General features: G+C 40.5%; 1 protein-coding gene across 1 annotated transcript in view; it reads right to left on the minus strand.

Annotated features, from left to right (window-relative positions):
- Positions 1 to 1,529: 1,529 nt before the first annotated feature.
- The window catches only part of LOC117764806 (LHFPL tetraspan subfamily member 4 protein-like), a 31,099-nt gene continuing 9,898 nt past the window's right edge, over positions 1,530 to 22,730 (minus strand). The window contains exons 2-4 of the mRNA XM_034590886.1: positions 10,142 to 10,378; positions 7,770 to 7,786; positions 1,530 to 6,416 (exon numbers count right to left, since the gene is read on the minus strand). Coding sequence (XP_034446777.1) covers positions 6,363 to 6,416; positions 7,770 to 7,786; positions 10,142 to 10,378 — 308 coding nt within the window. The 3' untranslated portion in view covers positions 1,530 to 6,362. The remainder of the gene's footprint in view (positions 6,417 to 7,769; positions 7,787 to 10,141; positions 10,379 to 22,730) is intronic.

The raw sequence follows: 22,730 nt of genomic DNA on the forward strand, positions 1-22,730 counted from the left end.
AAACTCTTGGATCTCACACATTGTTTGGATAGAAATTGTAGCGCTGTACATGTTAAGTTGTCAAAGTTCATGTATCAACTCCTCCCATTGGCTACTCAATGAAAACCACTCCTCATAGCTAGATAGATCTCACCACCTCAGTTAAGCCCAATTCGTGCTTACAAGTCAAATCTATGCCGGCCTAGTTTACGTGTAGACGTGTACCCTATGCAGAACCCTACAGCTTACCCTGATGTGCTTTCTTTCTGGAAAAAGTTTTGGCACACTGAATAACACATATGATCAAAGCAGCACGTTTCCTCCTGGTTAGCAAACAAACTTTGACTGACATCATTCCAGCGCTGGTCCAGAGGAGCTGGTGCAACAGACAGTGGGAGCAGTCAGGTCTTCGCAGACAATTGGTCCTAACAGTGTGAGCAATTAAATCATGAGCTTTGACTTCACACCTCAGAAGATTGTATGTATAGTGTGAGGTGGAAATTAACAACAACATTGTGTATTTCCAGCTTGAGCACTATACACCATCATCAAGCTTATCTTCATGAGTTGCACAGGAGTTGTATAAGTGCACATAGGCAACTGGACTTGCTTGTGTTTATTGCTTATTTTTAAGATAATCATTAAAAACACAGTAGTAGCAGTAAGTTCATGCATTGTTCCTTGGTGGGCTAACGGCCTGTTTGATGTGATGAAACAATACCCTATCATTTGGAATGGTCTGCAATCGGGCTTTGATTGTTACTGGTTTTGTTCCACTTCAGCTTCAGTTTCAGCTCCAGACCTAAATGGCAGTGAGACTTTTGAGGTTTCTAAAAGTAGCACGTTGTACTGTTGTGGAGCCAGCTTCATGGTGTCTCATCCGACTTCACAAATGGTTCACAACACAGAGCTCGATGCTGGGTGACCAGTGTGGTAGCATAACTAAAGGCAGACCACACAGAAGATGAAGCCACTGATGAATTACAGGCACTTACTGTGACAGGCTGTGGATTCCAAGTCTCAGGCGGTCTCAGGCTATGCCACCCTCTTAGTGTGCGTCTGTGTGCAGTTGCTCCGTGTGATATTTTTGGTTGTGTGACTCACCCTCATTGCTACCGACGAAAAGGATAATGCTAATTTCATAAATACTCCAGTTTCAACCACAAAACAATATATAAAATGCATGTAATCTACACAGTTAAAGGTAGGGTGCACCATATTAATCCAATTCACTTTTTGTCAAATTCTGCTAATATCTCTTTACAGTCTTCTGGCTGTACATTCTGTGTGTGTGCGCTTAAACAAAATTCAGTATCTGCTGACTCTGATGAACATGTAGTTTGGGTAAATATAGAGGATGCATTTTGTCTACAGATGGTGCTGATGTCTGTGGTGGCTGATTCCACTTTGACAATGCAGTGCATGAAGGGGGTGGAGCTTCTGAAGGAGCAGTGAAGGGAGGGGTGCATTTGTTTCCAAACACCAACAGTCGTTCCCCCAGAATCAGTTACTCCACCTCCAACTGATCCATTAATTCAGTCAGAATCGGGTTTTTGAATGTAAAATATCTTTATTCGACCTTTTCAAAATGTGTTTCAATAACAGAAATTGTTATCATGGTGAGTTGGAATACTATTCACAAATAGGAATTAGTCAGACATTATAATTTTTCAAATCAAAATCAGCATGTCATCATAATCCATGAAAAGCAGCCTCTTTCAGACTTCGTCCACGTGTGTACGATCCAAGCAACTATATAAAGAGACTCGTACAGTTTTGGGTGTTGAGGTTTCAACAAGCAGTCATCCGTTAGTGAGTCAAAATTGAATCTGAGATGTAAAGTTTGATGTGACAGAACGACAATCATCATACCAAAATACAAAGAAAGTAATCCATAACAGAAAGCAAAGATTCTGTAGTTAACACATAAAACAAAGATCTTATCAGAAGTACTTGACAAATATCAGTATATCATTCTTTTGTTATACAAAACAAAAACTGATTATTTCTCTTTTTTTCCATGTCAACACATGATAGTTGATGGTATTTTGGCAACATCTGCATTTCAGGAGTTAACAGAAAGTCAACTATTATCATAACATAAGTCACTGGACATTACTCATCCTTGCCCCCTTCCCCTCCCACCCCCAAAATGATATCTTTATACATGATATTGCATGATAAAAACTATGATGAAATCATTGACATATCAATGACATTTACATCGTCAACAAACGTCTTGTTTGCTACTAGAGACGGGGAAATGACTTCTCATTGACTCGTGTGTCCTTGTGTTAGCTTTTCATTCTTCATCACATCTTCACACGCTTCTGTAATTCAAGACTGAGGTGAATTCAGATTTGGAGTCCACTCGTAAAATAAAAAATAAAAACAAATCAGTTGTCGTCTTTCTAAATATCAAAACTGTTTCCCCGAATCAAGTTGAACAGTTGGGGAAAACTGTTTTCAGTAATTTATTTTCTTGGGTTCAGTTGTTCGAGTTGAAAATGAATTGACCTCAAATCTGCAGTAAAATCCATCTGGCTTCAGAGCTCGGTCAGGGTGTGTCGTCTTTAGTAGAAAAAAACTACAGTGTCACTACTTGTTTTGCTGGTTCTGCACCACATCTGAATTAAATCAAGAGTTCTTAGAGGCACCTGGAGTGGTACAAATATGTGCTCATCAGGGTTAAGGTATCGTCAGTTCCTTGTTAAGGTATTTTTCAGTTCATCGTCAGGTCCTCAGGAACAGAGTACCCGGAGAGGAGACCAGGCCAATGATCACACAGGTAATGTTCCTTCGAAGCCTGACATGACCACTTAGCCCTCTGGGCTTTTTCCTTTGCAATTTTTCTTTTTCAAAGATTTGATGTAAAATACAGTGTGTCCTGGGCCCTGGGAAAGCATTCCTAAAGGAGGAGACGTCTAAATCACAATATATGCCATGTGAGAGACAGTACCGCCTGCTGTATGCAAACTTTAGATATAAAAAAATCACCATGCTGATGTCTCAGCAAGTGCACTGATTTTCTCAAATGAGCATGTACATATCAAAAGCAAAAACATATTTCTTATGATTCTGTTTCAGTCGTTAACTCTTTTTTTTTGTCAAATGCTCGCAGAGATACTTCAAGGCTGAAGTGAAAGAAACTTTTGTTGAATAAGGGCCCAGCGTTCCTGCCTTAAGACGGTTCATAGATATAGGCCAAGGTCTGTGCAGAGCCGGCATGGACAGCATCATTAGATTCAGCATTAGGGCTGTTTTCATATTGTCTTAAAGGCCCAGCTTGGAAAATCAGTGGCAGAGGTGCTATGTCATCCAAAGCCCAAACTTGCCTAACAAGGTATGCTGTGGAGTGATGTGTCATTTCAGCCATGGCCACATCACGACAGCATCGTTCAACTTGTGTATGTGCTGATCATTTCCGAAATGAGCCTTTAATACAGTACTTTGTACACAGCTTCCTGAGAGATACTGCACATCTTGCTATCTGCTCATTATACTGTATATAGTGTAGGGATGCACCATAAAACCCCCTCAGTGAACCCTTCTCATCCAATATACAGTTTAGTTAAAAATGTGTTACATGTAAAGTCACATTCTTGATTTAGTTTTAATATCCTTTTTTGATGTAGCTGATATTTAAGGTTCTAACTTTGACTCGTCCACAATGCATGTGTTAATAGTGCATCCCTACCAGAGTGTAAATGCATTACAGTCCAACATCAGTATAATCAGTCCCTCACTGGACTGTATTTTCCTTGTGATGTTGCCTGGTAAATAAGCTGCTGTCTCACAGAACGCAGATCACCTTGTGTGGTCAAACGGCTCAGTGAAATGGTTTCAATTGCTCCTCCGGGTTTACAGTATGATCAGGCCTTTCCCCTCCCAAATGACCAAAGCATGCCAATTCCACATATGAAACCATTAACCGTGTGCTTTTATTACACAGCTAATTTCATTCCCGCGATGACTCGGCCTAGGTTTGGTGCTTTAGGAGGCTCAGTTACAGCGTGTCAGCCTGAAGAGCTCCGCTGGGAGGGACAAGAGCCCCACGGTGCTCTTGAGTAGACCAGCGTGCTTTGCCGCACTGTTCAACCGCAACTCGTCACATGGTCGAATCGTTCCTGGAGCAATGTCTGATATTGTGACAATCAGAGTCATTGATGCAGATGTGTGAGGTGGTTATAGGGCGACAGAAGTTATTACTGTGCTAATGGGTACAGTGGTGAGTCACACCCCAGGTAAAACATGCCCTTGCAGGTTTGTTTTTCCATTAAGGGAGAAGGTCGCAACTTTTTGTTCACGTGACTAAAAAATGGGAAACATTTTAAAGTATCTCCCTGGTTGTCATATAAGTTCTCAAAGCACAACGTCACAATAAGAGCACTACAGGAATAATACTGGCTACCACGACCAGGATAGTAGCTGCAGGTAAGGACACCGAAATCATGTCATCTGTATTTCTTCTGGAAATTTGGAATAAATCGCAAAAAATGGTGAGTGTTTTAGAGACTGATCCCAGGATTGCTCAATGGGCCCTGATGCAAGAATAATCAGTTCAGATTGGTTTATATTTCAAATTGATTTAGCCCGTGTCCACATTAATGCAAAACAAACGTTCTCCTCTGTGTTTGGGCCTCTCGAGATTTAAAATGCCTTCCTAGCAGTCGGTGTGTACAGAAACGTCTGACTCGGCCAATATGACTTGGCCAACGGCGTTTTTCTCTGGTATTTGATGGATAGTTGACGCAGACTGTTGTTGTGTTCTCGTCTGGATGGAGATGTTTTTCATTCTAAACAGAGGGAAAATGTCCGCATTAGTGTAGACAAGGTCTTAATAGGTCAACCAAAAATTCAAAGGTGGTCAATTTGAATTAATTTTCAAATATAAAGATGCTGCCAAAATTGATCAACATAAAATGGCACAACTTTAATAACTTTAGATGTACAACTTTAGTTTCTTTTTTTTTTGATTCATGATTCTATTGATAAATCTTGCATGAAAACTTGAAGTTGTACAGCTCAGTAGTTGCTCACTCACTCTGATTTTGTTCTTGTTAAGAATTATCTTCTTCGTTTTTTGGGGGTGATTTGCTATGATTTCCATCCCACTTATGATTCCTGTGACTACTGCAAGCAGCGAAGAGGCATATTAGTGACATCACCTTAAGTGCAGCACTTGAGGCTTCCCTCTGAGAGAAGGCCAACGCCTGTACAGCCATATTCACACAGTCTTAAGACATTTGTAGAGTAAACTGATCACTGTATGCTGGAGCCATAAACTGGAGTAAACTGCACACTGGTGAAGGAAGGGTATAACAAAAGTAGTAAGCTCAGACTTGTAAGTCTTAACTTGGACAGCTGCAATTTAGATTTTTACTATATACTGCAGGGGGGGGGGGGTTGTTTTGAGGCCATGCTGATGCAGAGGAAGCATCTGTGTCAAATAATTGTGATCACACACACAATCACTTTGATCAACGGTGCTCTGCTTTTCTCTGGAATATCCAGCACAGATATTCCCGTTTGTCTAATCCCATCAGATCAGTAGTGAGGAGTCATAATATAATCACAAAGGATCGGCACATACTCCGATGCTCTTTCAGCACGAGGAACACTGAAACCAAGAGTAGAAATACTATACTCGAATGCATTAGAGTCAGATGAGGTTTTGTTGTCGGCTGTTTCTGTCAGCAGTAATGTTATTTACATTGTTCAGTATGTACAGTAGAGAATCTCCCAGAGATGTTAGGTTCTGTAAAGCTGCAATGGGGTTACTCCTTTTAAATTCCTCGCATTTGAAAGTCCTTAGATGAAGAGCCATACAAGTCCCGGTTGAAATGCTCCCAATGTTTAATTGCTGCAGTATTGCGAGCCTTCGACTCTTGTCCCCATACGAGGAGAATCAATGATCTGCTTTCTGAAGCTATGGATGAACACAACAACACACAAACTCAAAGTCAATAAATAGCAAGATTTGAAATAAATCGTTGTAAAAATCAAAGTCGGACATTATGGTTCTTCATCTCAAGGATTGTATTTCTCACACAAATCAAGACTTTAAATAGAGTAAATCTTTTTTTCCATAATAAAGGTTTTCGTTGAGAAAGCCGAGTGTTAGATGCACTGAACAACCTTGTATACGTTTTTTTTTCAAAATATAGTTTATCCCAGTGTGTTCTGTTTTTTGTTTTTCTTTTATCTTCCAGAATCCTGCACACTTGGTGTCTGAATTGAGATTGGGTGTTATCCTGATCATTGGAGAGAAGAGAAGAAGTGAGTAGAAAGAAAGGGGGAGGGGGGGGGGGGGGGGGAGACAGAGATGGATGAGAGAGGAGAGGAGAGGAGAAGAGAAGTCGTCCAGTGCTGCTTCATCACCCTCAGTGGAGACGCTGCACTCCGTACCGTGGCTCTCTTCTGTCCCGGACCTCAATCTGAAAAAAGAAAAATAACCGGTGATGTCATAGTGATGTCATCAGGGTTTTCTTTTTTTTACACAAAGCCTACATGAGAAACTGGGAGAGTGACGTTTTTAAAAATGAACAGACTGGGAAATCTAAATGGGAAAGAATAATGAAGAGATTCTGTACATGTATAGAATTGCATCATGGGATAGGGCAGTGTAGGACCGCAGCACCCTGGGGTGCCTTACAGATGGGCCAAGGATTTATTACCGTCTTTTTTTTAACTTTTGCATTTTACATGTATTACAATATTTCTCAACTATTAGTGTATATCAAATTTTCAAATGTTTCAACAAGGAAGAAATAAGCACAGTGAAAATCCCCCTATTAAAAATGCTGTAAAATATGCAGGGGTGGGACTAGCCAGGACCGATAACGACAGTCAAAGCAACAGATGGAAAGAAATGATCATACATCTATCCTGTGTCATTTCAGTCAAATGAATTAAAATGTTTAATAAGGTGCAGGCATTTTTCAGCTGTTAAAGGGCAGTTCTCCTGACTCTGGTCAAGGGTTAAACGCAGAGGACATCACACATGTCCTATGAGGCAAAATGATTGCAATTCAGACTGGGACACTAAAAGCTGCTTCTACTTCAGTTTTGTTCTTGTTAAGAAGCTCACTGTGCTGCACCGGGGACAAACTATAAAATGTGTTTGAGAGACACCAGGAGAAAAAAGAGAATAGACACTGGATACTTCAAGTGACAAGAGGAACATGAGAAACTGAGCAGATGCATGATGTCGTCTGTGGGGGGCCGTGGTCCCTGAATGTCTAAAATGTGAGTTACAAAACATGGCCAAATTAAAAGTTTGACTTGATTGTGGCGGTAAATGACCAGTCAGAAGTCTTTAAAATAAAGTCAATTATCAGATTATTACCTCCGCCGGGGATATTTTGTTTTTCATCAGTGTTTGTTTTCTCTTTTAAAAAAACTATTGGACAAATTACCACTAAACTTGGTGGTAGGATGCAGTATGGATCAGGGAAGAATCCATTACATTTTGTTGCAGATCTGAAACAGGTATTTTTTTCTTTATTTTGTCAGATGTTTATGAGAGTGTGTAATTTGTTGGAGATCCAAATAGAAAACTTGATCAAGTGAATTCTGATCCTTGGCGGATGTATGAGGTTTACTAAAGGCCATTTTAGTTTAGTTTCACGTTTGTGTCACAATCTGCAGAGAACACAAAACTGTCAGATAACAAATTTGAAATCACTGGGCCATTCGACAACTGCACAGTGCTCAAAAGCTAACGTGGCATGTTATGTATTCCTCCAACATAATGCACATGCACAAGCATAAAGCAAAAGTCAACTTACCCTTGACACAGCAAAATCTGCAAGGACAAAAAAGAACAAAAGTGTTGGCATTTACATAGTGAGCCAAGACCACAAAAATTGCACATTTGTGCAAAACATGAAAATGCATATGTAAGCATGAGTTAAGCATTTTAGTGACTTCTACTGGTAAAAAAAAAGAAAAGTTGATTTATTTGCAGCCTATGTCCTCGGGTCTAACACTGGTGCTCTTGTTGAGATCTTACTTTTTAAACTTAGGCACCTATTAGGAGAGCAACTGCTGTCGTGGACTGTCCATGGGTTACCACTTATATTCTAACAGTCCATACAAAGAGCTAAACAGACATTTATTTGTATAAGAGGAAACTGAGCAGGGAAAACAAAGAAGCTTCGCACAGCTGATGAAGCATTGGATGTGTAAATATCACTGAGACAGCCAGTGAGGTTAATCAGATAAGAAACAGAGAGACACGCCCACTCTCTGGAATATCTCCAGTTACCATGGAAACGATCACGGAGATAGACCGTCGGAAAACTGAGACATCTCATGTCACTATTTTCTCTCTTTATCTCTTGGCCTCCTCCTCTCACTCCTCTATCTGTCTGTATATCTCTCACACTCTCTACTACATCTTCTATCACACGTCTCCATCTTTTTTCTGCCTCTTTGGTCCTAGCTGTTTTATTTTAGTGCTGTTGTACGTTGGGTTCTTGGAGGCGAATCAAACACATAATCTTTATATGAGGAGAGTTTTTATTGTTTTGCATTGTGTCTTTTACTGTGGCCCCTCCACCGCTTTTGTCTGCCCTTCCTCTCCTCCTCTTCATCTCTTCTCATGCAGCTGAAACAATGCAATCTAACAGACGTGATGCAACATCATGCAAACTGTCAGAAACCCTCTGGAGGACACTCTCCCACTCTTCAATACAGCACTGAAAACAATTTGGCTGGAGTTACTGAGGTCAGGATGGAGCAAAGTCATTTTTCAATTAGGATAATCGTGTTCTTGTTAATGGCCTCAGCGGCGAAGGTCTACAAAATGAGAGCTGGAGGATGAAGGACTGGCCAACCCAACTCAAAGGCACCACATAACTGTGTTACACACTGTGCTCTTTCTTCCTTCCTTCAATTTTCATATATACAGGTTTATAATAATGTCAATTTATCTACATTAAATAGAACCAGCTAATAGTTGTATCATAGTGCAAAATGTCATCATTTTTTGTTCAACAAGATTTGGTCTATATTTGATCCTTTATCCTTTAAAAAAAACACGAGCGAGCAATATTGCAGCTTTACTTTTTTTTTATTTTCAGGACCAAAGACAAGGGTTTGGTTTCGGACACGTATACATCTGACCAAATGGAATGTGTTTCGTTGACATCTTCATGTTTTAAAGCAGTAGTGGAAGAACAACTTCCTTCTCTATCCTATTTGATATAAAGTTATTATTGTCTTAAAAAATGTATACAGCCTATATGAAGCTAGGATCCAGCTTCCGATCAACTATGATCTTGGTGTCAGATGTTGCTGCAGTTCTACAAACTGTGTAACAGTGTAAGTGGTTTACCATCAGTCAGTGACTCACTTCTTGTGGGAGATCTTACCAAAGTTACATAAGCCCCATTTCCAGTTATGAAAAAACCCACTAACAACTTCTAACATCTGGCTTTTGTCTGTGTTTGGAATGGAACGATCTGAATTTTTTTTGTTTTTTATTGGCTCCTGATTGGCAGTGATGGAAATATGACGCACAGGTCAACCCGCTAATTTGGCAAGACAGCGAGGTTAAGGAATACCACAGTTGATGGTGATTTTGTGACGTGAAACATGACCCAACAAGGGGAAAAAAACCAGAAAGATAAACTCCTCTAGTGGCCATGGGAAAGGAATCAATTCCCCTTTTAGCAGGTTTGCCCACATTTTAAGATACCGCGAATATCCGCTAATTTTGGTATTTTAGAATATAGGACATGATGGTGAATATCCCATATTCTAAAATACCTAAAGAGTGGGAATGAACGAGTCACCATTCTCCCTGTTACAAGCAGTGAACCATCAAAATGACTTGGAGCTGCTATTTTAAGATAAAATAGATGCACAATATTACTTGAATATAAATATAAAAAGTAACCTCCATGTAATGAAACCCCTCATTTGAACAACAAGGTCTGAATGTAACTATGCCAGTGTAACTAAGCCGGGCAGGTCTACCAGCTGTAGTCACGCCGCTGCCTCCCTTGTTTTGCATGTGAACGGAGCGTGAGGAGGGGGAGGGCGGCTGCACGCTCTCATAATTTTTAAAGAATGGATTCAACAATGTTTCTGTGTGCTCTACCTTAAGTTTTAAGCCATTACTTGATTTTAAGCATTTCATTGTCCCTTTACTTACCTTTGTTATCTGTCTGCAGATCGTCAAGATAGAAGTCTGTCTGCCTGTTGCCCAGGACGAAGGCCAGGAAGGAGAGGATGAGGGCGTCCAGGATGCCCATGATGGCCAGCATATAGGCCCAGCGCACAGAGCAATCACCCAAGGAATATTTCCCTGTCTGCTCCCCGCACATGTCCCGGATCACCTCGGCATCCCATCCGTCAGGGAAGATCATGCAACCCAGCACCAGGCACACTCCTGCAGGGGGACAAAGAAGAGTGGAGCAGCAGGATTAAGGTGCGAAGTGGGATTGGGGAAAGGAGTACGTGTGGTATAAAGAGTACAAGGGAGAAAGGGGAGTGATGAATGAGGAGTAAGAGGGCACAAGTGACAGATTCCACAGAGGTAACAGGGAAGAGGAAATGTGGTTGCTGGATTTTTCATGAACTACCAGCAGTAAAAATTAAGGCTACTTCCAAACTATCCGTAGTGAGTTAGTAATCAACGCCTCGTTCGTGGCAAATCCTTTAGATAATCTCCTGTTGTATTCTCACAAGCAGTAGAGATGAGTTTTTTATTGGCTCCGCCTCCAATTGGCAGTGATGGAAACATGACATTCGGGTGAATGTGCTAATTTCTTTTTCTTCTTTGCTTGTGTGTCCCTATTGATGTTGACATCTTGGAAACAACATGCAACAGCGGCTTTGTTTCTTCTTCGTATCATACAAAATACAACCCCCGCATGAAAGCGAAGTGAGAGAGCTTCTCAGTGTCCAGCGCTTTCGTGCCATCGAACATGACTCACTAGGGGGAGACAAAGAAGAAATGCAAAGTCCTCTACTGGCAATGGAAAAGGAGTTCATTGCATTTTAGATTAACTCCTAATTGCATTTTAGCAGGTTTACCCGCATACTAAAAATACGTGTTAATTTTGGTGTAAAAGAGGTTTGGTCTGACAATCAATTTTTTCAGCGGCGGGAGGAACAGACTATCTGTGAATACTTGTGGGTGTATTGTTTAAAGAAATGCTCTTCATGCTGATGTGCTGGATTTACTATCCAGGGCATTGGACTTTTCTTCAACATCTGAGGGTTAGGGGGGAGTGTGTGGGAGAGGCAGTACGAGCTGTTTGTGTCTGCGTATCTGTATTATGTGTGAGTTATGCAATACTGTTTTTGTTTGTGTTCATGTCTTTTATAATTTGGTATTTGTGTCCGTCGGAATTGAGATGCTTGATATCATGGGGCAACTTTCAGACTATTTGCATTCCTGATTTGTTTCTGAGAAAAGCGACTTTACAGGCAGACCGAACTTCTCTCATGCGGCTGTGGCTCTTGGACTGGTTGTGGTCAGGGAGTGAGGAAGAGCGGCAGCATGTTCAGTCTAACAACCAACAACTGGAAGAATCAATACGCTGGGAATCTAAGGACGAATCACTGATGTTCTGTTCGTCAAGAGGACACCTCCTTTGTTTCAGTTCTAAATGATTGAACTCGACAATTTGTAATTGTTTCCCCGCTGAGGATAAAAGTTCCTCAGTCATCACATCAAACACGTAAGAGACCAATGAGAAGTAAGAACAATATTTAGATTCACAATGATGCGATGAAAGAAGCTTGAAAGTAATAATAAAAGCTAATTATGAACCGACTAAGAGTCACTGTAGTTGGACTTTTTCATCTTTTGTACTTTTGAAAATAGTAATCACAATGACATCACTGATATGCAAGTTAACACTGCAAACTGCTGGTATGGGTCAGGGGAGGAGCTTATTAGATTTTGGTGCTCATCTGGATTAGTGGGCAGATCCAGGTTTTGTCTGTAAATTTATTTTTTTACTTTTCTATAACATTGCAGTATGTGGGTTTTCTGACATTTTTTGTGGATTTCTGTGTGGAAATAAAAACATTAGCGCGCTAATATCTAGGAGCAGCTTCAATTTTGTGCATATGATCTTTATTTAGCTAGTATGGAAATTATTATTCGTTTCAACTGTATCAATCAATGAATGACATTTGTTTTGTATAGCACATATTCACAAATCACAATTTGCCTAATAGGGATGGTGCGACACCGTCTGCTCAATCAGAGAATGGATATTTAGCCTGTGTTTAATGAGAGGTATGTACGCTCTGAGTGCCGATCTAGTTTCATTATATCTTTAAAATTCAAGCTAACTTCTCCTAGCAACCACTACCACAGCTTCTGTGTCACTTACAGCTTCGGGCAACAACCCACCATGAAGTGAAACACAATCTGTGGGATTTTCAGGCGAGCTACTGCTACTGGCTATTCCAAAACTCTCACTCGACGTGTCCAATTGGGATTGGGAAGTTAATGATACTGAAAGATTTGACCCGACAGGCAGTGAGGTGATGTCAGCAGCACACCAGATAATTGACTGATCCGATTGAATAGTTATTGAGGGAAAACAAGAGAGGTCAGAAATAGTTTCTGGGAATCCAGCTTTGAATTTCAGCCGTCACTGTTGCTTTCTATGTGCGGCGTAGTGCCTGCGCTCAAAACTCACATTTATGTGGTTCTGTGAACTCTCACTGAGCCCCACTATGTGATTAATAATCATTGTGGTTATAGTCTAAACTGCTGAGTCTGGACACCTGCACTTGTGGAGGGTTTAATAGTGAAAAAGAATGATTAAATAACATGCACACACTGCAGCCATTAGTCACCTAGAGACAACTTAGAGGGGGGAGGAATTGAAAACATATAGATCACACATAAACCTGCTTGCACTTGCAAACAAAGGTGATTGCACGCAACATACACACAGTACAAAGCCCTGTGGGGAAATTCATACATGCAATTGTGACACGCCAACAAAAGCGGTAATCCATACTTTATACCTTTGCTCATTTATCAAAGTGAGCATCACTGGGGAGCCAGTCTGTGCCTGAGGGGCTGTAAATAAAGCAGTGGGCTCCACTGGGAGACGGGGAACATACATGGCAGGCATCACAGGGAATCTTCATTCCAGACCAGACATATCTTTTCCACAGGCACCATCACTTGTGATACAGATGAAAAGTCGGATAGATTTGGCTAAGTCAGTGATTATTATGCTCCAGTGCGATAAATGTTCATAAAGATACAATGTCTAGAGCTCAATTGGTGTGCGATTGTGAATATTTTAAGTGCCACTTGTGTAGTGAAAAGAAGCTTGGCAGCATTCAAAAACAGTAGCTGCAGCGTGGAACGAGGGTGCACGGTAACACACAGCCGAATCCTTTTTGTTAGCACGAAAGTCTCAAAGGTCAACAATACGTTTAGACACAATACTGGTAGATATATCTCTCCTGAGTCATCCAGAGATTTGAAAAAAGATGTTCAGTAGCTAATGCAGTGATTTAAAGTCCATTAAAGTGATTAAAGAGACACGATATGAACAGACTCACGCAGGGTAATGAAACTAACAACCTGAGGACACATCACATTCTGTCCAACATTTGCACACGTGTTTATAAGTGGTTTAGTAAGTGTGATAATTAGCCAAATAACCCGTAGCCTGCAAATCCATGTTAGCAGCATGTTATTGTCACCACAGATGTAACTCGCTCAGTAAGGCTCAATCCAATTTCAACCCTCCTCCCTCTCTCCCTACCCCTTAGTCCTTCCCCTCCGTTTTGCACGTTCACGCACAGGGGTAGAGTGTCCCGATCCAATGATAATAATTGTAATATCTATTTTTCACAACAACCTTAAACCTACTGTTACACCTGCCAATGTCTCTGTAGTTAGCATGTTAATGTTACATTGTTATTGCTGATTTATGCACGATAATCCTGTAGATTTCCCATAATGTCATGTCCCACTCCCCCTTCTTTGAAGATACACCATGCACTTGATTTAACCAGCGTATAGCAGCGAGGTTACTGAACTCAACTGCTCCTCTAATAACAATGCACCCTGGCAGGGTTGCCTCCAGACCTTTTGATTTATACGGGAAATAATGCCGAGCATCCAAGGTTTTCAATTTCCATTGGATGAATGGCAAATGTCATTGTACTACACCATTATTGCCACGGTACAGAGGAAATGCAGGAAAACATGTCCTGAGCATTTACCTGGTAATTTGATTCACCTTCTTTAGCAGAGATGTTATTTTGTAGGTTTGTCAGTTTAGTAACTGTAAGCCATAGCATTGGTTTATTTAACATCTCAACAATGTTATTACGATGACATGCCGGGCAAATGTTTTTGTTGCGTCTATTTACATCGACGGCTATTGATAACGTGTCGGGCTCTTGAAGCGCTGTCCCAATTCGTAGGGGAAGATTTCACCCACTACCCCTTGTAACTCTCTTTCAAGGGGCAAGATAAATAATAACAACGAGGGGTAGGGGTAGGGAGAAGGGGTGAAATGGGATTAAGCCTAAGTCCAGCAGCAGGAATATAGTAGGCCTACAAGAAAGTTGAAGTGTCGCAGTTCTGGGCCTTTTTTCTGCATCGTGTGCCTTTTTTAGGCCACAATGGTCCACACGCTAATAGCATGACCTGGCATTGAATGGAAATAAAGCAGTTTTCGTGTCATTATCCCTTTGTCAAGTCACGCATGGGGGATTTGGGGTTTGTCAGTCTCATCATGCAGCACATACAGCTGCAGTAAGCCCTGAGGGGAAACATGTATCAGCCAGTCAAAGTTTCTTCTACAGTATTCATGTTAGTTTGGGTTGCACTACTTCAATTTCAATCGCTGGGGGTAAAGTTTGCTAACATATGAAAGCTGAGTGGGTGGGAGATGAGAACTTCTTAAGTAAAATAAACTCTCATTCTTGCAGGTAAAGACATTTCCATGTTTGGACAATAAAATTGATAATAGCTAAAAACACTAATGTGGGTCCGAGCTCTGCCTCACTTTGTGTTGTGCAGCAAGCTAAAGTGTGTCAGTTTCATCATAGACTGTAAATAAAGAGGAGTGATGTGTCCCCATCAACACCTGGCAGCTGGCTGCAGTATAGCTCATAAATCCTGCCTTCTCCATGTTGGTGGATGGGAGATGCACCAAACCAAAAAGTATAGATCAAATAAATTGTTCTCAAAGATGGTGTCTGTCATTTAAGGTTGTTCACACTCTTTCTAATCTTGTATGTCCAGGTGCTCATTTTTTCCAGTAATTTTGGTTTTAATTAGTTATTTAATGATAAGAACAGACTGAGACGTCATGATTCACAACTGGTCATGACTCGAGGTCAAGAGCGCATTTGGACGGGAGCGAGGTGTATGACAAAGGCGAGAATCAAAACTACCCATCATGCATAGGGTTACTGAACAAAGCTCTTTTTTTCTTTTTTATTCTATAAATATATAACAGGACATTACAAAGCAGAAATCTGAGCTGTAGCAAAGGATAAACATGCAGTTTAATTTTAGCTGGACTTTAAAGCATGAATGCATTTCGACAATGTGCCGAACTGCAAGAGAGTGTTGTGCTCGTGAGGAATGAAGGTGATGCATCTGAGTGTATTAAAGTGAAGTCCATTAGTCATATGGTTGAACCTTGTCACATTAGCGATTCCCTTTGAAGACAGCGTGTTTCATCTATATGAGCTATCCATCATGAGAAAATGGTGGGTGGTGAACTCATGGCAACAGATGAGGGAGGATAGGAGATTAGTCACCACCTGTCTGTGTAAAGCAGGAAACCATGCACATATGAGGAATCTTGTTTCAAGCTGAGATGTGCACAATTTTGGAAATGTGACCGCTCATCTGACAAAATAATTGCAGGTATAATGAGAGAATGTAATGAGAAAGAATATAATGACGATAATACTGTAAGTAATGAGAGAATAAAGGAGCGATGGAGGTAATCATCATGGGAAATCATCATGTTATTAACTTCTTTTATGACCCTTACAGAAGATATTAACATAGAAGAGAGGTGATAAAATCATTAACTGTGTAATGAGCGTCATGTAACATGTTTTATGGATTTTGGATGAATGTTTCCCCATCTGGCATGAAACTCATTCAGAGTTATTGAGGTTGGGCCTTTTGCAAATGTGGATACAGAGCCAAGAAACCTGGTAGGAAAGAGCAGGCAGCACTTTATCAATCATTTTCCATTTTTGTGGATTTTACCAAAACACATTATGTATTTATGCTGTGAACAATTAAAGTAACATTTTGAAACATGTTTTGGTTTGACATTCAATGTTACAATTTATTATTTTACAACACAAGAAAAACTATGGATAGTTACAATGCAGGTTTCATTTCCGTTGGTTTGGTCGCCAAGTCGTACTAATGGTTGTCTGGTGGTGTGTAATCTCAGCAATGACTGTAATGACTGTAAAGTTATCATTAATGAGAGAACTAATGGTAGATCCTCTGAAAACACAACTGATGAAGTATTAGTTTTCCTTCAAGGTGTCAGTGTGTCACTATCATGCATTTTCAGAACATGTACTATTTTTTCCAGTCAACCTATAGGGTTAAATAACAAAAAATTGCATCAAGATAAATATGTTCATATCAGCCAATAGTGATACTTATAATGACAACCGTCATATTATTATTTCTTTAAAGTTCAAATACAGCGTTTTGCTCCTGGGTGAGGTTTGTGGTTTTAAATTCTTCACTTAAAAAACAGCAAAATACATTACAAATCTGAGTCTCAATAATGCGTTACATGGATATATATTAAAACTGTGTTATATTGCAAAAATATTATTATTATATAAATATTGTCAACCAGTTAGTTTGATTGCCTCACAGTGCCACTCAATGCATTACTGCACCATCGAAGGTGTGTGAGTTTACTCCAATGCAAACCCTCCCGTTACCCACAATACACTTCTCTGTGTAATGTCTTTGGAAAAGTAGAATACCAGATTCAATGAAAGAACGCATTATCTGAGATGTTTTGGTATTTTATAGTTTTGCGAAATATGAGAATATTTTACCTATGAACCTGAGTCCTGAGATCTTAAAGTCACAGTTGCCCTGTAAAAATGCACCTTCATAGAGAGTAAATATCATCATTGCACTGCACAGTACTGAAGGAAGGGGGCAACTTCAAAGCAGAGGGCTCGAATGGAGAGGGAGGACGGTCGGGAGCGAAGAGACACGAAGGGGGCTGAGGATCGAAAGGGACAAACGATGACGGAGACAGAGAGCAGGGTGGCAACTGCTGCTCCACTCCATTTTGTCATTTTGACCTCATCTCACTTCATCACTTCTTGTCGTTACTTTTCATTGAAGCGTTCACAGCCCCTCAGCTGTTACAAACAAGGCATCAAAGTGCACCACGCTAATGAAAACACTCGCTGATGCTTCGCCAAGACACTTTTGTGATCCAACTGGTTAAATTTACTGTGAGACGATTTATTTATAGCTCCCTCAAGATATCTATAAACATATTGCATAACAATTTTGTCAGACTTTCTTATCGACATGGGCACACAGATCCTTTTTTTCATTCTAGACAAACAGCCCAAACTGATTATATAAAAGCTCTGAAAATACCATCAGTGAGCTATATATAGAGGCGTGTGTGTGAAGTACTTCTGATGGGAGCAGCTCCAGGCTTCAGAGTATTCCTCCTAAAAACCTTGAGTCTGTGTACACGAGCATGACGCCACCCGACAGTGTCATGTGTGCTGACTGAGTTGCTTCATGATGGTGTACAGTCGATGCTCAAAAGCACACGCACAATTAATACAAAGAAAACTCTTTGTTGATGCTCCCACAAACTTTTTAATTTCCTCTCAGTTAAGGTTTCGGGAACGGTTCCTCCTTCAGTGTTAAGGTTATGCCTATCAAGAAGTGCCTGTGCCTGAAACATTACCTACATGTTTCTGTCAAGCACATAACACTCAAATTTGGATGTCCATTCTCAGTGTACTTGCTGCTGTAAAGCCAACAGCAGATACAGCAGCTCATGCCAGGGTGAAGCATGAATGTTATACCTCTTCTACACCAAAATTAGCAGAGATATGCTGGGTAAATGCTGGTAAACCCACTAAAAAAGTCGACTCTCCCATTGACGTCACAAACGTCCCAGACACTGAGAAGCTCTCTCATGTCGCTGTCATACATAGAAAATAAAAAAAATCGCTGTTGCACATTGTTCCCAGGATGTATCAAACAATGAGTGAACAAACCTTCATGGCTATTTACACGCCAATGCCCGGAAGGTCAATTTGCATCATAAGTTGTGCAGCAGAATGAAAATGGTGTTTAATAATTCAACTGTCAATTTGTCAGTGGAATACAGTTGCTTCTTGAAACACAAGTTAAACAGCAGTGCTTCACACTCAGTGTGTTCTCCTGTTGTCTGCTGTTGTGGTATAACCTCCGGTGGAGACTCACATGGTCTTTCTATGATTATAGAAATGACCTCAACCCTTTTGAAAGTCAAAAATTCTAAATCGCAAGTCGGTGTGAAAGTTGAGAAGCTAACAATAAGGCTTACTAATCCAACAGATGGTCCAAACCAGTGGCCTGTGTGTGGAAGCGAGTCGCTGCGGTTTGAAGTCCCACACAGAGCAGCGGAGTGGAAAGGTGTGAACATGACTGCATTAAGAAATCACTGTGCGCTGCCTGTAATGTAATAAAGCTGTCTGAGGTCTGCCCTTCCCTTCACTCCTGTGTCTAGACCTTGGCCCGCTGTCCTCCATCTATCTAATGGACGGCCTCCTCGCTGATGTACAGGGCTTTTATTGGAGGTGGGATCAAGTTGTGTGCGTGTGCGTTCGTGAGTGTGTGTATTGCTGAGGGGGCACTTTACAAGATGTTGCTGCCGTCGGAGTTCACTGGGCCACTTGGCACGGAGCTTTCCCTCTCCTCTTCCCTCGTTCATTCTGTCTTTACTCTCTTTCACTCCAACAACCACCTGGACATTTTTTGTTATTTGTTTTTAATGATATTATTTATTTGTTATGTTTTAGGAATCAAAGCTGGCATCATACTCCTCGTAAGATATTCATTGTATTCATAAATTTAGACATTTTACAAAATAGTTGACCATCCCTAAAATGCTAAATATTATAGCTTTGCCAAAATTATTTTCAGGGGATTTAAAGCCCAACCTTCCTTGGCCCCCCACCCCTCACTTTATTTTTCTTTTCCTTTTTTTTTTCCTCACTCATCCCTGTGTCCTTCACTGGCTGAGAAGGAAATTGCTGGCGCAGGTCCTAAATCTGGAGAGAGGACTGGCAGGCCTGTCATCGCACAAGTCCAAGCCTCGTTTTTCACTGAGGCAGTTTTGTGATATACAGAGAGATCAGCGAGCGGCCTCATCTGGCAATCCATCTAATTTATAATCAGAGGAAGAGCATCCTGCTGGAACAGGCACCTGATACGGAATCCACACTTTACTCAACATACTGGATAATCTTGTTTTCCACCTCTTTTATCACTGACTATGTTGACATGAACACCAATATTCTGATGTGTGAACAGAATTTTCTGATTAACTTAACCTAAATAATCTTGGTTGCATTATAATGTCCTGTTTGAGTTTTTATAGATTTTTGCATTCGACATACAGCAGTTAACAACTGCTAAACAACGCATGGTCTGGGAGTCGTAGCTGTTGTAAAATTGGGGAGACAATACCCAAAATGGTGTGCGGTAGCATTGTACATTTAACTAATTCAGATTTGGGTTTTAAAAGTAGGAGAATAACATTGGACGTAATGTTGTAGTTGACGTAATGACACGATCAAGAATACATTGTGCTTATTTGTGGTTTGATAATAGATTTTTTTCTGTGTATGTTGTTTTATTATAATGAGAAGATGGTGAACATTTACTGTATCAATCACAATTTTATAATAATCATTTTTATGATTGAACAAAGGTCTCTGAAGAGACACAAGACACTGTGCCACGTTCTCCTCGATGCTAAGCTCAACCTACTTAGCATTTTTATGTTTTAGGCAACCTGCCATAGATGCATAGTTGAAGTTATCTGAACATGTTTTCCAAATTACCCTTAACTACACCATAACATCTCAATCATTCTGTAGTTGCCATTTGCAGATTGTTTCAAAAGTAAAAATTGTCATTCGATCAAGCAGAATCCAATATTAATGTTTTGTGCTGTTCTGCCATTAAGTCATAGTGATGGCATTTTTTTGGAGTGGCATAGTTTTTCTGATATTGTAGGAGCAATTATTGCCTCTGAATGTAATGTAGTCCACTTCAGAAACCCTATGACCTCATTGATAAACATAGGATGTAGTATTGACTGCATTAAAAGTGCAATGTGTGGGATCTTGGGGGCTCTATTAACAGAAATGTAATGTAATATTTATAATTTAATTAGTGTATAATCCCCTGAAACTAAGACTTTGTTTCCTTTACTATAGAAATGGCCCTTTATTTCCAAATCCACATTCTTCCACAGGGTATGTCATGTTACATCAGCATGTTTCTACAGTAGCTCAGAATGGACAAACCAAACACTGGCTCTAGAGCGGCTTCCGTGTTCTTATGAAGCCTAGGCATAGGCTTACCTGTACCTACTTCCTGCCTCCTGCATGCTGCACCACCCCTCACCTGAACACTTCACAGATTTTTGTGTTGTGAACACCCCTGAACGGAAAATCTAATGCTGCCTTGTTCTTTTGTGAAAAATCCAGAGAAAGCCCGGACCAGATTGTGTGGACATTAACCAGAGGTCCTGTCTGAATACCGCTATGGTGTCTTTTAGTGAAGGACACACACCTCAATTATATCTACTCAAAGAATGATTAAGTTATTACAATCAAAGGCCATAAAGAACAAGCTGGAGTCGGTGTGAGATCTTCCTCTCTGGCTTGGTTGTGGTATCCTTTGGTATAAAGCAGATCGACCAACTTTGCAAACAAACACTTGCTGTGTGCAGATTGCTGGTGTGGTCTTACAGGACTTCAAGGTGTTGAAGTTTAAATTCTTAAGAGTTTTCCTTTTATTGCAATTCAAGGGCATCTGTATGCGACAACACGCAAGCTAATGCTTCATTCAAACTGCTATGTTTTCCTTTGAAAATGCATCAACTCTGCTACTCTTCCCCCACAAAAATATATCCACAGTTTGGCACATTAATCCGACATTTAGCAACCCACCATGCACGAATAAAGACTTTAAAATAAGACACAGAAGGATCTTTAAAAGCGTCATCCTGCACCAGTTCAACAAAAATCTATATGGGAGAGATTGTATCGTTTGCATGGAAAAGGAGGAAGACCTGGAGCAGCTCTTCCTCCTCAGTCCCGTCTGCAGAGACTTCACAGAGCAACTCAGGAGACTTGTGGGAGCCAGCTATGGACTCACACACGAGGATGACAAAGACTGGCAATGGACTTTGTTTTTTGGACTTACAAACAAAACCACTGGAAACCTCATAAACATAATTCTGGCATTCAGCAGAGACACAATGTAGATCGCAAGGAATTACAAACGGTACGAGGACAAGGACATAGACAGATATATATGACAAGAACACTAAAACTTTATCTAAGGACAATGCACCTTTACAACTAAAATCTGTTCTGTTTTTTTTTTTGGGGGGGGGGGTTCTTCTGTTATGTCTATAATGATTTTATCTTGTAAATATGTAAATACTTGATTTCTTGATTTTTGATGATAAAAGAGACAAATCCACACTACTCCTGAGTCTTAAAGCTGCTAAAAATGGAGACGTTTGGAAACGCTGCTTTTTAGTCGCATTTTAGTTAGAAAGCTCCAGGGCTGCGTTTTATGCTGGACAGGGAGAAACTGAGATGTTTTGAAAGCATGACATAGACACTCACAAACAATATGTAAGAAAACAGTAGGCATTAGTCTCAGCTACCAGTGTAAAACACAACTTGGATAATAAATTACAAGCATCGCTGACCATGTTGTCTTTGCTAACAGCTGTTTTGCAGTTAAATCCTGCATTTTACAATGATACAACTGCTACAATAGCTGCTACGCAGGAGACGGGTAATTATTTAGTGATTCAGTGATAGTTTTAGTTTGAAAATACAGTTTTCAAATGAAAACGTAGAGTCTGAAGTACTGAAAGAGACTGTATATGCTTTGAAATGGAGGTGAAGAGTATATGTAAATCATATTACACACATAAATGAGAAGCATGGATGATGTATAGTAGAGAAATGTTTGCTTCAGGGGCTCTCTCTCTCTCTCTCTCTCTCTCTCTCTCTCTCTCTCACACACACACACACATGGTGACAATGTTGAGGGTCAAAGGAATCCATTATTCAGCTGCCAGGATATTTTTAGAAACACCCTGGTGACTTTGGAATTATTTATTAAGCGCCTAATAATTAAAACATGTACGTTTGGTTGGGGAAAGCCGGGCAGAAATCTCAGAGCGAGAGAGGGAGGGAGAGAGAGGGAGACGAAGAGAGAGAGAGAGAGAGAGAGAGAGAGAGAGAGAGGCAGGGATATCCCCAAGGGAAACTCTTCTTTCTCTCTCTCTCTCTCTCTCTTTCTCTCTCTCTCTCTCTCTTCCTCTGTATTTCTATATTTAAATCGACCACTGCAGCGTCTATTTAGCTTCTGCTGGAAACATGCACGTGGGCGCGTTTATCTACATACAGTTTGTACACTGGCACCGCCATACAAACGAGGCTACACACATGCACAAACACATGCG

This window comes from Hippoglossus hippoglossus, chromosome 7 (assembly GCF_009819705.1).
Source record: "Hippoglossus hippoglossus isolate fHipHip1 chromosome 7, fHipHip1.pri, whole genome shotgun sequence".
Classification (NCBI taxonomy): domain Eukaryota; kingdom Metazoa; phylum Chordata; class Actinopteri; order Pleuronectiformes; family Pleuronectidae; genus Hippoglossus; species Hippoglossus hippoglossus.